The 14,836-nt window shown below is 44.6% G+C and overlaps 1 protein-coding gene across 3 annotated transcripts in view; it reads left to right on the forward strand.

Annotated features, from left to right (window-relative positions):
* The window catches only part of LOC140392821 (uncharacterized), a 36,875-nt gene extending 28,371 nt beyond the window's left edge, over positions 1-8,504 (forward strand). For all 3 annotated transcript variants that reach the window (XM_072478487.1, XM_072478486.1, XM_072478488.1), the window contains 2 exons: positions 1,573-1,731; positions 7,532-8,504. In XM_072478487.1, the coding sequence (XP_072334588.1) occupies positions 1,573-1,731; positions 7,532-7,606 (234 nt within the window). In that variant the 3' untranslated portion in view covers positions 7,607-8,504. The remainder of the gene's footprint in view (positions 1-1,572; positions 1,732-7,531) is intronic.
* The last annotated feature ends 6,332 nt before the right edge of the window (positions 8,505-14,836 follow it).

Genomic DNA, 14,836 nt, shown 5'->3' on the forward strand with positions numbered 1-14,836 from the left:
CTGGTCCGAATAGCCTCCTTCTGCATTAGGGATTCTATGGATTCTAAGGTCTTTAGAATCTTATGGTAAACATTAGTTTGTCATCGCTCAAAAAAACAAATTCCATTTCAGCCCAAGACAGGACGGGATTCTCCGGCCGCATTCACCCGGTGACCGAAGAATCCCGCCCGTGGTCATTGGATTTTTCCATATTTGGCGTTTTGCCCGTGGCATGGTTGCAGCGGCAGGGCGGGAGAATCCAGCCCAGAATCAAATTCCTGGCAATAAGTTGAGACCATCCAGGTCAGGTTGTTATTATCCATGGTCCATGAAGCAGTTTTAAAGTTTAAACAAATGCATTTATTTTTGAAGCATATTCTTCAGGAATATCTGTCAGTTTCTTGTTTCAGATTTTGTAAAAGTGCATTGAAGAAACTCTCTTTAAAATTACACCATTATCCCCAGTTCATCGTTCAATTATGAGCATTCAATTTTCCATGCCCAAATTTGGGTACTTGTGAAACACAAATCAATATAATAGATGTTAGAATTCTGTATCATTCCAGTACTGTGGTAGGTGATCCCTACGATAGGCGAGATTTGTATTCCCCTACATTAATTAAAAAAAAAAAAAATTTAGAGTACCCAATTATTTTTTTTTTTTTCCAATTTAAGGGGCAATTTAGTGTGGCCAATCCACCTAACCTGCACATCTTTAGGTTGTGGGGGTGAAACCCACGCAGACACGGGGAGAATGTGCATTCCTCTACATTAATGACAAAGATGAGCATCGCTGCTATTTGTCTGCTCCTGCTTGAGTCAGTGCACCACCCTTCATGTTAATGTTGGCACCCTGTCACCATGAAATGCATGTTCTAGTTGTCAGTGAGAGCAGTTCTCATTAAATGGGGAAATGTCAGAGCCGTATTCTTAATTATACAAGAACCTACTGGAGTAGCGGAAAGGGAAGATGGACCTGTGTTCTCTGCATTTTGTAAATAAACAAACCTATGTTGAGGAAAGTGATTGAGCAAAAGTTCTGTAAAAGTTTCCATCGAATCCCTACAGTGCAGAAGGAAGCCATTCAGCCCATCGAAACTGCACCGAACCTCTGAAAGAGCACCCTATGCTAGGCCCACTTTCCTGCCCTCTCTGTAACCCCTAACCGCCGCATCGTTGGACACTAAGGGGGGAATTTTTAGCATGGCCAATCCAACTAACCTGCACATTTTTGGACTGTGGGATGAAACCAGAGCACCCGTAGGATACCCAAGCAGACCCAGGGAGAATGTGCAAACTCCACACAGTCACTCCAGGCTTGAATTGAACCCAGATCCCTGACGCTGTGTGATAACAGTGCTAACCACTGTGCCGCCTTGCCGCTCCTGTAACACTTAATTATAACACATAATTCCCTTTCCCCCTCTCTGTCCTCTGAAATCGGCCTCCAACTAGCAGGAATATCACACAGCCCTCACCGGAATGTTCTGATACAATGCACATCAGTGCCTGATGCCCAATATGGGGAAAGGTGAATTCATTTTAACAATTTTTAAAAAGATATAGCATAATGCAGCATATTAAATGTTTCAGGATCTTCCGCAGTCGGTACCACTTCTGGATTCAGTCACACGGCGAGAGTACAGGAGGCGGCATTTCATTGCCAAAGACGAAGAGGATGAAGAACTGGAGGACAGGGCAGTGGGTGAGAGAGAAGGCGAGCCAAGGGATCTGCCTTCTTCAGAAAATGAGGTATAACACTACTGCCTTGTATTTGTTCCTTTGGAGACGTCTTTATCATGGAGTTCTTTCATCACTATACAGGAACAGGAATAGTGATGCAGAATCAATGGGAGTACTCCATGATTCAACACCTATTTACAGTTAGGCATACAAAAGCAAAATAGCAGATGTTGGGAACCTAAAAGAAAATAGAAAATGCTGAAAATACTCAGCAGGAGGGACTGGAGAAGGGGGCAGTGTCAGCGGTGTACGGAGCTATTTTGGAAGAGGATAAGGCACCACTGGAAGGGATCAAAGCAAAGTGGGAGGAAGAGCTGGGAGAGGTTATAGAGGAGGGGGTCTGGTGTGAGGTGCTCCGGAGAGTGAATGCCTCCACCTCATGTGCGAGGTTGGGGCTGATACAGCAGAAGGTGGTATATAAAGCGCACCTCACGAGGGCAAGGTTGAGCCGATTTTTTTGAAGGAGTAGAGGATATGTGTGAGCGTTGCGGGGGGAGCCCCACTAATCACGTTCACATGTTTTGGTCCTGTGCAAAGCTAGGGGAGTATTGGAAGGAGGTGTTTAGGGTAGTTTCCAAGGTGGTGCGTGTGAAACTGGACCCGGGTCCCCGGGAGGCCATATTCGGGGTGTCGGACCAGCCAGGGTTGGAAACGGGTGCGGAGGCAGATATCATAGCCTTCGCCTCATTGATCGCCTGAAGGCGGATCCTGCTGGGATGGAGAGCAGCCTCTCCACCCAGTGCCCTGGCGTGGCGGGGGGACCTGTTGGAATACTTGACCCTTGAGAAGGTTAAGTTCGAAGTGAGGGGAAGCTCGGAGGGGTTCTACAAGTCATGGGCACTATTTATTATGCACTTTCAAGAACTGGATAACATCGAACATTAGTTGGGGGGTGGGGATGGTTGGGGGGGGAGGGGGGCTGTGTATATTAAGGGTGACTATGGGTAATCCCTGATTCCTTTTTGTCATTTGTTTATGTAAACATACGGGCTGATGTTTGGGGTTTGGTGGGAGGATGGGATCGTTGTTATTGTTATGGGGATTGACATATCTGTTGCTGATTATTGTTTACTGTTGATGGGTGTAAATGCGGGAGAAAATGTGAAAAAGGAGAATAAAAATATTTTTTTTTAAAAGAAAATACTCAGCAGGTCAGGCAGCATCTATGGAGAGGGGACCAGAAAAGCTGAGATAAATAAAACAGGAATGGGGTGGCACAGTGGTTAGCAATGCTGCCTCTCAGCTCTAAGGATCCGGGTTCAATTCCGACCTCGTGTGACTTTCTGTGTGGAGTTCTCCCCATGTCTTTCTCCCCATGTCTGCGAGGGTTTCCTCCGGGTGCTCCAGTTTCCTCTCACAGTCCAAAGATGTGCAGGTTAGGTGGATTGGCCATGCTAAATTGACCCTCAATGTCCAAAAAGGGTAGGTGGGGTTACTGGGATACGAAAGTAGGGTGGAGGTGTGGGCTTAAGTAGGGTGCTCTTTCCAAGTGCCGGTGCAGACTCGATGGGCCGAATGGCCTCCTTCTGCACTGTAAATTCTATAATTTGAGAGCACTTATGTGCTGAAGTTACACCCGCCCTCTTCACAAATTTCCTTTTCCATGAGAATTTGTTTAGGAATAGAATTAATATGAAGCAATTGAGCTCTTTTGTTCCATTTCTCAATGTTATACGTTTTATTTTTATTTTTGGTTAAATTGATGACATAACCTCCTTATCAACATCAGTACTCCACCGTGAACTGGAGTGAGATACCATTCGCAATAAGAAGAGGCTGGGAGAAATTTGACATTTAAAAAAAATTAAGCTAGTCCAGAAATGCACATTTCCAAGTGCTAATGTCCACCCAAAATAAAGGACGTTAGTTAGATGGGGAACAATTCAAAATAATTTAATTGCTCCCTTTGCTGTGCTTTCTGAGGTAAGCTTAAGCTGTAGAATGCAATGACAGCTGTTCTGGAGAATTTCTCACTCGCCTTCCTTTTTATTAATTTGCAGGATGTGGGCATTGCTGGCTAGGCCAGCTTTTATTGCTCATCCTTTGTCGCCCTTCAGCAAGTGATGGTGAGCTGCCATAGTCCATGCGATATATGTGCACCCATAGTGCTGTTAGGAAGGGATTTTGACCCAGTGACAGTGAAGGAATGATGATATAGTTCCACGTCTGGTTGGTGTGAGGCTTGAAGGGAACTTGCAGGTGATGGTGTTCCCATGCGTCTGCTGTCCGTGTCCTTTTAGGTGGTAGTGATTGCAGGTTTGGAAGGTTTTGTCGAAGGAGCCTTGGCTATTTGCTGCAGTACTTGTAGATGGAACACTGTGTGTCGGTGGGGGAGGGAGTGGTTGTTGGAGGCAGTGGATGGGGTGCAAATCAAGCAGGCTGCTTTGTCCTGGTGCTGCACTCATCCAGGCAAGTGGAGAGTGTCCATCGCACTCTTGACTTGTGCCTTGGCAATGTTGGGGCTGGTTTAGCACAGTGGGCTAAGACAGCTGGCTTGTAATGCAGAACAAGACCAGCAACACGGGTTGAATTCCCGTTCCATCCTCCCCGAACAGGCGCCAGAATGTGGCGACTAGGGGCTTTTCACAGTAACTTCATTCAAGCCTACTTGTGACAATAAGTGATTATTATTATATTTATTATTATTATGCATGGCAGATGATAAATGTCGAGGTGCCCAAATTCCAAAGGGAAACTTGAAACAGCTACTAGAACGGTTTTGCAATTTGTGTATTATGAGGAGGTTTCTGAAATCAGGTTGTAATTTCTCAGTTCAATTGTGATGATTTTATATTAAAGTGAAACATTATTAAAATAAAGACATTAAAAAAATTACACTTAAGACACAAGAATAGCTACACACCTTAGAACAGTGCTTTCAGAACATTTCCAAGCAGATCTTGGCTTAAAATATACTTGAAGCTCGCCCCGCCTCTGATGGCCTCAGTACTTCTAGATTTTCTAATCTAAAGAATTCCAGTAACCTTACTACACAATTAATTCCCTGCTGCTCTTAGGATGTTCTCTGAGGGTGACAGCAAATTGGTTCTCACAGGACTGGCTTTGTCCACAGCACTATCTTTGTGCGATCACACCAGTTACTTAAGAGATCTCAGCAGCTACCACCCACGAGGTCTCCAATGTAAATTTTTATTCAACTCTGTTCATCGCCATATCAAGCCAACTGCCTCCACACCGTATCAATATTTGACCTTTGCAGTCTTTATATCTCTAGTCCAATTAAGCCAGTCATGACCCCACAAGCTTGTTTTTCAGTAAATGAGAATACAACAGTGATTTTACAAAAGGAAAATATTAAAACTCTGATTTTCCTGATACTTGTACATGGTTGTCAGGCTTTGGGGACCATGATGTGGAGATGCCAGCATTGGACTGGGGTGAGCACAGTATGAAGTCTTACAACACCAGGTTAAAGTCCAACAGGTTTGTTTCAAACTAGCTTTCGGAGCACTGCTCCTTCACCTGAGGAAGGAGCAGTGCTCCGAAAGTTCGTGTTTGAAACAAACCTGTTGGACTTTAACCTGTTGTTGTAAGACTTCTCACTAGGCTTTGGGGAGCCAGGAGGTGAGCTATTTGTTGCAGGACAGTCAGCCTCTGACCTGCTCTTGTAGACACAGTATTTATATGGCTAGTCTAGTTAAGTTTCTGGCTAATGGAACCCCGAGCATGTTGATAGTGGGGAATTCAGTTAAGGTAATGATATTGAATGTCATGGAGAATGGTTAAGTTTTCTGTTGTTGGAGAGAGATGGTCTTTGTCTGACATGGTTGTTATTTGCCACTTATCAGCTCAAGCCTGAATGTCAGGGGCTGGTTTAGCTCACTGGGCTAAATCGCTGGCTTTTAAAGCAGACCAAGGCAGGCCAGCAGCACGGTTCAATTCCCGTACCAGCCTCCCCGAACAGGCGCCGGAATGTGGCGACTAGGGGCTTTTCACAGTAACTTCATTGAAGCCTACTTGTGACAATAAGCGATTTTCATTTCATTTTTTCATTTCATGTTGTCCAAGTCTTTCTGCATATGGACAGAAGCATGAGGAGGCGGGATTCTCCGGCTGCATTGTTGCTCTTTTTAGCCTTAGTTTATTAGCTCTGATTATGTCACCTTTGCTCACGAGTCGCCAGGTATCTTTCTGATACCGCCACGTGGTTCAAGTTTGAGTTATGATTAATAAGTCAGCACACCGCTTAGTAAGATTGAAATCAACGGTCATTTATTATATACAACAATTAATGCTTACTCAATAATCCTACTATCTATATCGAAACCTACCACTACTGGCCAATACTTAACTTTAGGAAGGGCCCACCAGGTCAGGGAGACGAATGGCTTATCCAATCGGATCTGGCCCGCGGGATTCAAAAGGCTGAGACAGGTCGATGGCTAGGAGTCTTTATCAGGTAGCGATCGCTGGAGTCAAACTTACAGTTTCTGGTCGATGTTCTTGCGAAGGTCTCGAGCAGGAGAAGAAGGGAGAGAGAGAGAGATCTGAATTTGGCCCCTCACTTTATAGGGCTCAGGGGCTTCCCGCCTCTTGGGGCGGTCCTTGACCCTGAGTCCCAAGTGATTGGACTTGTTCCCAATCACTGGGTTCGATACGTCCAATAACGGGGCGATTCCTTGATCGGGGGGGGGGTGGTCGTTCACCTGTCTTTGTTTCGGCCACTGCAGGCACCGACAGGTCTGGCCCCGCATTCAATTGCTAATATGTTGCAATTGTTCCCGGGGATAGCCGATTAAACTGCAGATGTCTGGGTTGATGTGCTGCTAATAGTCTTGAGTATCGATCTGGGCCGACTTCCCCAGAGCCCAATACGCTATTCTGTCTGCAGCTGTCCGTTTGTGTCCTGTTGGCTGCTTTTCCCATCAGCCTTTTCGGTTAGCCATTTTAAATCGGGTTTTGGCCAAATTAATAGGGAATCAGCCATTTTAGGTGGCTACAGCATTCACTCGGCGACCGGAGAATCCCCCCCTGAGGTCAATGGACTTCTCCATTGTCCGCATCCCGCCTGTGGGGTTCTTGTGGTGGGAATCCAGCCCGGAATGTTTCAGTTTCTGAGAAGTGTTAAATGGTGCTGAACATCCCACCATCTTGGCTAGAGGAAGACTTGTTGAAACATGGCCTTCAAAAGAAAAACTTGGGAGAAGCAAAAATTCCTTTATGGCTGATCCATAGAATAGCAAACATATGTGAGGCTTTGACGGAATACAAGAACTAGGAGCAGGAGTAGACCATATGGCTTGTCAAGCCTGCTCTAATATTCAATACGAACGTAGCTGGTGCTTCAACTCCATTTTCCCGTCCATTCTCCATATCCCCCGAGAGAACAAAAATCTGTCTGTCCCAGCCTCCCAAGCCCATACTGCTACATGGTTCATGGATTTTCCTTAGCTTTTCATCACAGAATCCCCACAGTTCAGAAGGAGGCCATTCAACCCATCGAGTCCGCACACACCCTCCGAAAGGCCTCTCCCCCTGCCCTATTGCCGTAACTCCGCAACATAACTTGTATATCCCTGGACACTAAGGGGCAATTTAGCATGGCCAATCCACCTAACCCATCTTTGGACTGTGGGAAGAAACCAGAGCACCCGGAGGAAACCCAAGCAGACACGGGGAGAACATGCAAACTCCATACAGACAGTCACCTAAGGTTGGAATTGAACCAGGGTCCCTGGCACCGTGAGGCAGCAGTGCTAACCACTGTGCCACCCTATATTAAGGAAGTGAAGGAAGATGAAATATACAAATCTGGCAACTAATAATAATAATGTCTTGTCTTCAAAAGGTGCCTGTGGGAACCGAGACGAAGGTAAATTCTTTGCAGCAAAATACACCGGACATTGTGGAGAAGTGTTTGTGACGCTCTGTCAAAGTGCAGATGGGAACTGTTAACCAGTCAAGTCAAACCAAAGACGTCTGATTTCATACCTATTAATAGCGAAGCCTTATTTTTGTGGCCTGGCTTGTTTTGGAAGCCAATTTTAGCAGTCGCTCAAGCTAATACATTTTCTATGATTGCACAACATAAATCTGTGGTATTTAGTAATCAGAATTTTGGTTCTGTTATTTCAGCTTTTGTTCTGTGATTTTTATGCTATATCTTGCTTTTTATAGTAGTCTTTTATTTAAGTTTGCACTTAAAATAATCCTGGCAATAAAGCAATAAATCAGAAGCAGGTGGGTTGTGTCTCCCCAACTGTTTAAAGTTAGAAATGGAAGTAAATGTCGGAATAGGTTTGGCATTTATGCAGTGCCTACATCAATGCGAGTATGGGACTGTTCTACCGCTTGATAACTTAATTGCAATATAAAACTGGTGTTCTGGCTTTTGTATATATTAATTTTCTGGAATAATCATTGATTTAAGTTGAGTGTTTAGCTAAACATCACATTTTAAATTGTAGTGTGGTTTGGGAAATCGTCTTTTACACAGATTCCTTTGGTTCTCCTGAAATGACTTATACTTCTGCATACTTGAGATAATATATTCATGGAAATTCAGTCAATGCTTAGCAATTTTTGTAAATGGTTCATTTTCTTCAGGTCACTAACCTAGAGCAATTATATCTTTTGTAAATTGTTATGAATGGTGAATGAAGTGACACGGCAGTTTTTTTTTTCAGTATCCAACAATTATTGCATCGTATTGGGATAATAAACCACAGCAAAAATAAACACAGGAATCTGTGAGCGCAGGCCTCACTGTGTGGCCGTGTTCAAATCCTAACGACCAGAATAAATTGAACATCTCACTTTTTTTTGATTGAGTCATTTATCTTAATTGGTGCTGTAGGTATTTGTTCACAAATAACAGGGATGATTGATGACAATTTTCCAGAATGCTCCGCATTCTGGAAGCAAAGGCGATAACACATTTTCAGTAGGATTTTCTTCCTTTCAATTCAGTCTTTCAGTTATCCTCTGCTGTTTATTTAATCGGTTATGGAGATATTCATTTAAGTTTTATTTTTAGTAAATTGAGACGATCTACTGTTGCTTCACCAAGTTTACTGTGCAGCAGAGGTAGGAAATTATTCGACTCATTAACTCTCAGTTTAATACAGAGCGCGGGCCCTTTTCAGGTCATTTTAATTTGGTTGCTCTGTCAACAACCAGTCTCCTGCGAATGCCACTTGAAACTGTTCAGCAGGAAGTATGTGGTAAACTTTGATTCTCTCTATCTCTGTGGTATTATGCCTGGCCTTCACCCAACCTCCTGTACCCCATGCGGAATAAATAATGTTAGCAATACCCTTTCGGAGAATTTCTACCTCCCCTTCCGTCCCTGCGCCAGGATTTATGAATCAGTTGTGAGCTCCCTGCTGCAGTTAAATTGTGGAGCTTGGTGTTGAATACTTTGTTCAATCATACGTCCAAGCCTGTTGTCTAACCAAAAATCCAACAGTTTTTAAGTGTGCAGTTAGCAGGAGTCAAAGAGTATTTTCTTCCGGCAGAAATACAGAACTGAACATACAGCACATTTCTTTACTGTTCGTAAAATAAAGGAAGAAAGATGGTTGCTGTTGGTAAGTGAACTATCAAGTGATGTGATTATGAGGTTCAATTCAGAAATAAATAGCCAGCAAACCTTCAAAATCAGTTATTTTTATAGTGCATGGATTAAACCAAATAAACGTTTTCATGGTAGCTCCTTTTGAAAAAAATATATTTTTTTTCTATTTAAACTAATTTAAGAGTGGGTTTGGACATTTGCATTCTGAGAGCATTGTGGATTGTGATGTTGCTTCTGGCCCCTATTAAACACGGACTGGGTTTGATATACTCTTCAGATTGGACAGGAACTTTGGTCATCATGTTGGACATGGGCCCGCCCGTATGTCGGGTGACAGAGGAGGAAGAATTTGAAATATGTTGGGGACATAAATGTGTTAAATGGTGTGCCTAGGTAGAGCAGTCAGAGGAAGATGTTTAAGTTTGGTTAGGAGAGGAACAGAACCAGCAAATAAGGAATTACTGTTGCAAGGAAATGGACCCTGTGAAGGAAGAGGCACACTTATCAAGCAATGGTTTCTACTCCATTCTGAATGTTTGCTGTGTGGCTCCATGTGGTTCATGTTAGTGATCAGAGTGATAAGTTAATGTGTTTAAGATTATTTGGAACTTCTGTTCTTGAAATTGGATCTAATTTTGTTAATCCTGGAGAAGATTGTGCTCCATCACCAGAATGAATTATTTTCCTTTCTGTTGTTGGGTTTAAGTCTTTAACAAGCAGGTGTAAAATGCCCGTTTTTAAATATGACAAATAACTAGTGAGAGTAGCTTACACCAGAAATAAATCACTGCTACTCTACTGATTTGTGATTTTATGTATGTTCCGTTTGGCTGCTCTTGCCTTTTCCTCTCTCCCAGTCCTGTGAACTGGGTTGTGGGAGCCCTCCCAACGTATTGGACTAACCACCCTATCCCCAGGTATAAATATAGGTACAGGTCACGGAAGGAAGGTCCTAACTGGTGACCAGTCTGATGATCCTTCTGCTACTTCATACTGTTCATCAGGGGAACACGGTGAAAATGCACCAACAGAAAATGTCACGTTCCATTCGCTGATCCCCATCCCCCTTGCCATTAACACCCATCACTCTGGTGTGCATCATCTCCAACGAATGCCTCTCCCAGACGACCCAGTGGAGATCAGGTATTCATTGTGTGGGGAATTATGGGGTAAAAAGATAGACTTGTATTTCTGAGATGTTCTTTTCACAGTCCTGAGAAGTCCAAAAGCACTTTATAGCAAATAAAGTAATTTTCGAAGTGTATGTATGAAACACAACAGCCAATTTGCACACAACAAACTCCGACAAACAGCAATGCGATAATGTTCAGAGAATTTGTTTTTAAAGGTGTTGATCGAGGGATAAATATTACCTAGGGCACAAGGGAATACTCTTTTAAATAGTCATGTGAGATTGTTTAGTAATCAGTCACACTCACTACAGAGGATCAGTCTAGAACAGGTGCTTGGGTCTCTGAAGTGGGACTTGAACCCACAATGTCCATTACCCAGAGATAATAATGCCATCACTGAACTTGGGATAATCGGAGATAGCACTCTACACCCAAAACTCCTTGGCCCAGAATTGGTGTTCCCTTGGGTGACGTGGTTGAGAGGTACCCCAGAAGATGTGCCGGGGTCACCACATTCCTTCTGCCCCTGCCCCCCCCACTCACCAGGTGAAGACTGGGAATTGGCCAGGAAGCTTACATATCTGATGGGCAATCATCACTGGGAATCATCTGATTGAAATTAGCCATGCGGAAAGGCTGAATAGTCTCGGACTGTTTTCATTAGAAAGACGGAGGTTGAGGGGTGACCTGATTTAGGTCTACAAGACTTTGAGGGGCATGGATTGAGTGGATGGGCAGGCACTCTTTCCCAGGGTGGAGGGATCAGTCACCAAGGGGCATAGGTTTAAGGTCCGTAGGGCAAAGTTTAGAGGAGGTGCGCCAGGCAGGTTTTTTACGCTGAGGGTGTTGAGTGCCTGGAACGCGTTGCCAGGGAAGGTTGTCGAAGCAGATACATTAACGGCATTCAAAAGGCATCTTGAAAAATACATGGATAGGATGGGTACAGAGGGATATGGCACATGGACGTGCTGAGGGTTTTGGCCAAAGTTGGTATCATGACTGGTACAGGCTTGGAGGGCTGAAGGGCGTGTTCCTGTGCTGTATTGTTCTTTGAAATCAGAGGCTGTGGGTGGTTCTGACTCTCAATAGAATAGTTACCCAGGAAAAGTTAGAAGGATCAAAAGCACTTTTAACTCCTGGGTAGCTATACTACTGACTACACACCCGAGAAAGACTACCCGACCCATCCTGCCTGCTTACCTAACACACTTACCTTCTCCCTGGCTTCTCAAAAAGGCTGAGACCTTTGAACTCACTGGTTATGTAAAAGTAGTGTGTGGCTTCACTTCCCCTGACACTGTTGCCCTACACTAAAAAGTCCCAAGAGCTGGCCTGCTACACATTTCTCAAACCTGGGTCAGAAGGTCGAGCGAAAAATGCGCAGTTCCTGACTAAGTGGGGTGGCAGTCCGACTGTGATTGCCGCTCCGATTGGGAATTCTGGCCCCTGGTGTAATGTGTAATGTTGCATTATGGCCTTGGCCTCACCCAGAATCATTCGGACTCCCTCTATTCAATTACATTTTTTTTTTAAAGTTCCTTTCGTAGGCTTCATTCTCATTTTCTCTCCATTACGTAACCTCCCATCGTTTGACGTGTGTGCATTTGTACACAGTTAGAATTCAAGACTGGAACTTTTTCCAAGAGGAACTGTGCAAGTCCACTGATCTGTGTCTATTTATAAACTGAAATCTAAGACCAAGCAATGTGTGATCAGAGAAGCACTCACTAATTTACGCTTGTTGCACACTTTCTGCATAAATTAAAATAATGCCATTTTTATTTCAGTGCTAATAGTGTCAACTGGTGATGTTTCTCTCCCAAGTGCTAGAAGTGAATCTGGCATAACCGATTCTAGTTGAGAAGAATTGACTGAGATCTGGTGCGTCTGCAAAACATCAGGGACGGGGGGGCGGAGAATCGCTGTGGGGGGGGGGGGGGCGCGGCGTGAATCCCGCCCCCGCCAGCCGCCAAATTCTCCAGCACCAAAAATTTGGCGGGGGTGGGAATCACACCGTGCTGGTCGGCGGCCCCCCTACCCCCGGCAAAGTCCCGCTGCTGTCATGCCAGTCCCACCGGCGTGAATCAAACCACCTACCTTCCCGGCGGGACTGCCGGCGCGGGCGGGGTCCTGGGGAGGGTGCGGGGCGATCTTGCCCTGGGTGTGCCTCCACGGTGGCCTGGCCCGCCATCGGGACCCACCGATCTGTGGGCGGGCCTGTGCCGTAGTGACACTCTTTTCCTTCCGCCTCAGCCATAGCCTCCGCGATGGCCGATGCGGAAGTGACACCCCCCTGCGCATGCGCGGTGATGACGTCAGAATCCGCTGACGCTCCCGCGCCTGCGTGGACTTCCGCCGGCCGGCGCAGTCCCTTCGGCCCCGGCTGGCGTGGCGCCAAAGGCATTTCCAGCTGGCCGGCGGCTCGCCAACCACTCCGGCGCGGGCCTAGCCCCTCAAGGTGAAGGCTAGGCCCCTAAAGGTGCGGAGAAATCCGCACCTTTGGGGCGGCCCGACGCCGGAGTGGTTCCCGCCACTCCATCCCGCCGGGACCCCCCGCCCCGCCGGGTAGGGGAGAAACCCGGCCCAGATTCTAGACTTTCTAAATGTGGCTGTGAAGGTGTAAAGTCGACATGGCCCCTGATGACCATAAGCTGCCTCTCCATTGAGGAGGAGAGCTGGCTGGTGGTGATTTAACCTGAGGATCACCGCACCTCAAGCGAGGGGTAAGGCTGAGAAAGCGGGGCCTTCGTGAATAACCTTGGCCGGTATAGGAATTGAATCCACGCTGTTGGCCTCGCCCTGCATCACAAACCAGCTGTCCAGCCAACTGAGCTAGAAGTTAGATTAAGAATGTGCAGTGCAACTCCTTCACCCAACAATAATGGATCAACATGTTGATCCAAGAAGTTAATAAACATTACCATGTACCAAATTCAATCCAGAGTGTGCACTGAGTCAGCTGGCGATGGAGTGGGGATGAGATTGTTGACCAACTGCAGTTAGCCTTTATCCTCTTGGGTTCAGGAGAATGTATTGAGCATGATTGCCTGTCTTTTCCGTGGCAGGACCCCTTGCAAGCGAGAACGGAAAATTTGGCGTTCCAGCCAGAACTCCATTCACTTAAGCAGCATCGAAAAATCCTAGCCATGAATGAGGACCGGGAATTTCGGCCACTGGGTCTGGTTATTGATAATAGATATCCAGTGACCCATCCCGCACGTGTAGGCATTGGCTGGGGGCAGAACCCCCTCAACAACCAACCCCCTACAGCAAACAAACCAGCCAGCGCACACTTGTCAAAACGCGCACACATGATTAATCGTTACTTGGGTTAGGTGCTGAAGACAGTGAGTATGCAAAGGTACGTTGACTTCTGGAGTGGAAGAAAAAGGCGAAATCCTGTGAGGTGAGGAGCAGGGAATTATTGATGTAAAGTGTATTGAATAGAATAATAGTGTACACTGCCAACGTCATCTCGGCCTTTTTTTTTTAAAAAAAAAAGAGATAAAAAATAATTACCTTTTCAGTTGACAGTGCAAATTGTGCTGTTAAAATCAAAATTGAGCTTTTAATTCATACTATTTTTGGTATTTGCACTATGAAATTTTGAGAAAAATGTTTATTAGTCCAGAGATTGAAAAGCGCTTGTCCTCATGGATCAATGTTTAATGAATTTAGATTTGATTTTTATTTCCTTCATTGCAGCTTCTTAAGAGATGTCTTCCCACAGCTGCACCTGTGACAAAGATACAGGAATCTCTTAAATACAGGAATCTCTTGGGGAAGGGTCATTTTTTTTTTTTTTTGGCAGATCAATAAGAATAAATGGAATTAATTTCTTAAACAGAGGATTGATTGTTTTATTGGATTGAATGAAAAATGTATGAGTAATGTGCTTGTATATTCTATTTTTAAAATTGGTTTAATGCAAATAAACGGTTCTGGTTAAAAACAAAACTGTGATGCATTGTTTTTATCCTCCAATGCTTTAAGATTACCTTAGAAACCAGATTGGTTTCATGTTTCAGGATTATTGTTTTCGTTCCTAATCACAATCTTTGCTTTTTAATAGCAATATTAGGAAATAATAAATTTTATCCAACAAATATTGTCAGTTGTTACTTTTACAATGCTAAGCGATTTGGTTCAAACATAGCCAATAGAACTTGGATGAACAGTATAAAGTAATTCCAGAAAATCAAGAACAAAGCAGAAGGAAAAGGAAGTTGAAGTGCCCAAATTTCCTTGTGAGGAATTGCCTTGCATAGTCGGTTACAGACGCTGAGAAACCATCAAAATTCCAAATTCAATCCCTTGACTTATGGGCTAATAGAGTTGTGGTCCTGTGCAAGGAAAGAATACAATTGTCCATGTTCTTTCTTCAACATGATCTCACTTCATCTAAACTGTCTGGTTCACTAATGTCCTTTCAGGAAGGAAATCT

The sequence above is a fragment of the Scyliorhinus torazame genome, chromosome 16, assembly GCF_047496885.1.
Source record: "Scyliorhinus torazame isolate Kashiwa2021f chromosome 16, sScyTor2.1, whole genome shotgun sequence".
In the NCBI taxonomy this organism is placed as follows: domain Eukaryota; kingdom Metazoa; phylum Chordata; class Chondrichthyes; order Carcharhiniformes; family Scyliorhinidae; genus Scyliorhinus; species Scyliorhinus torazame.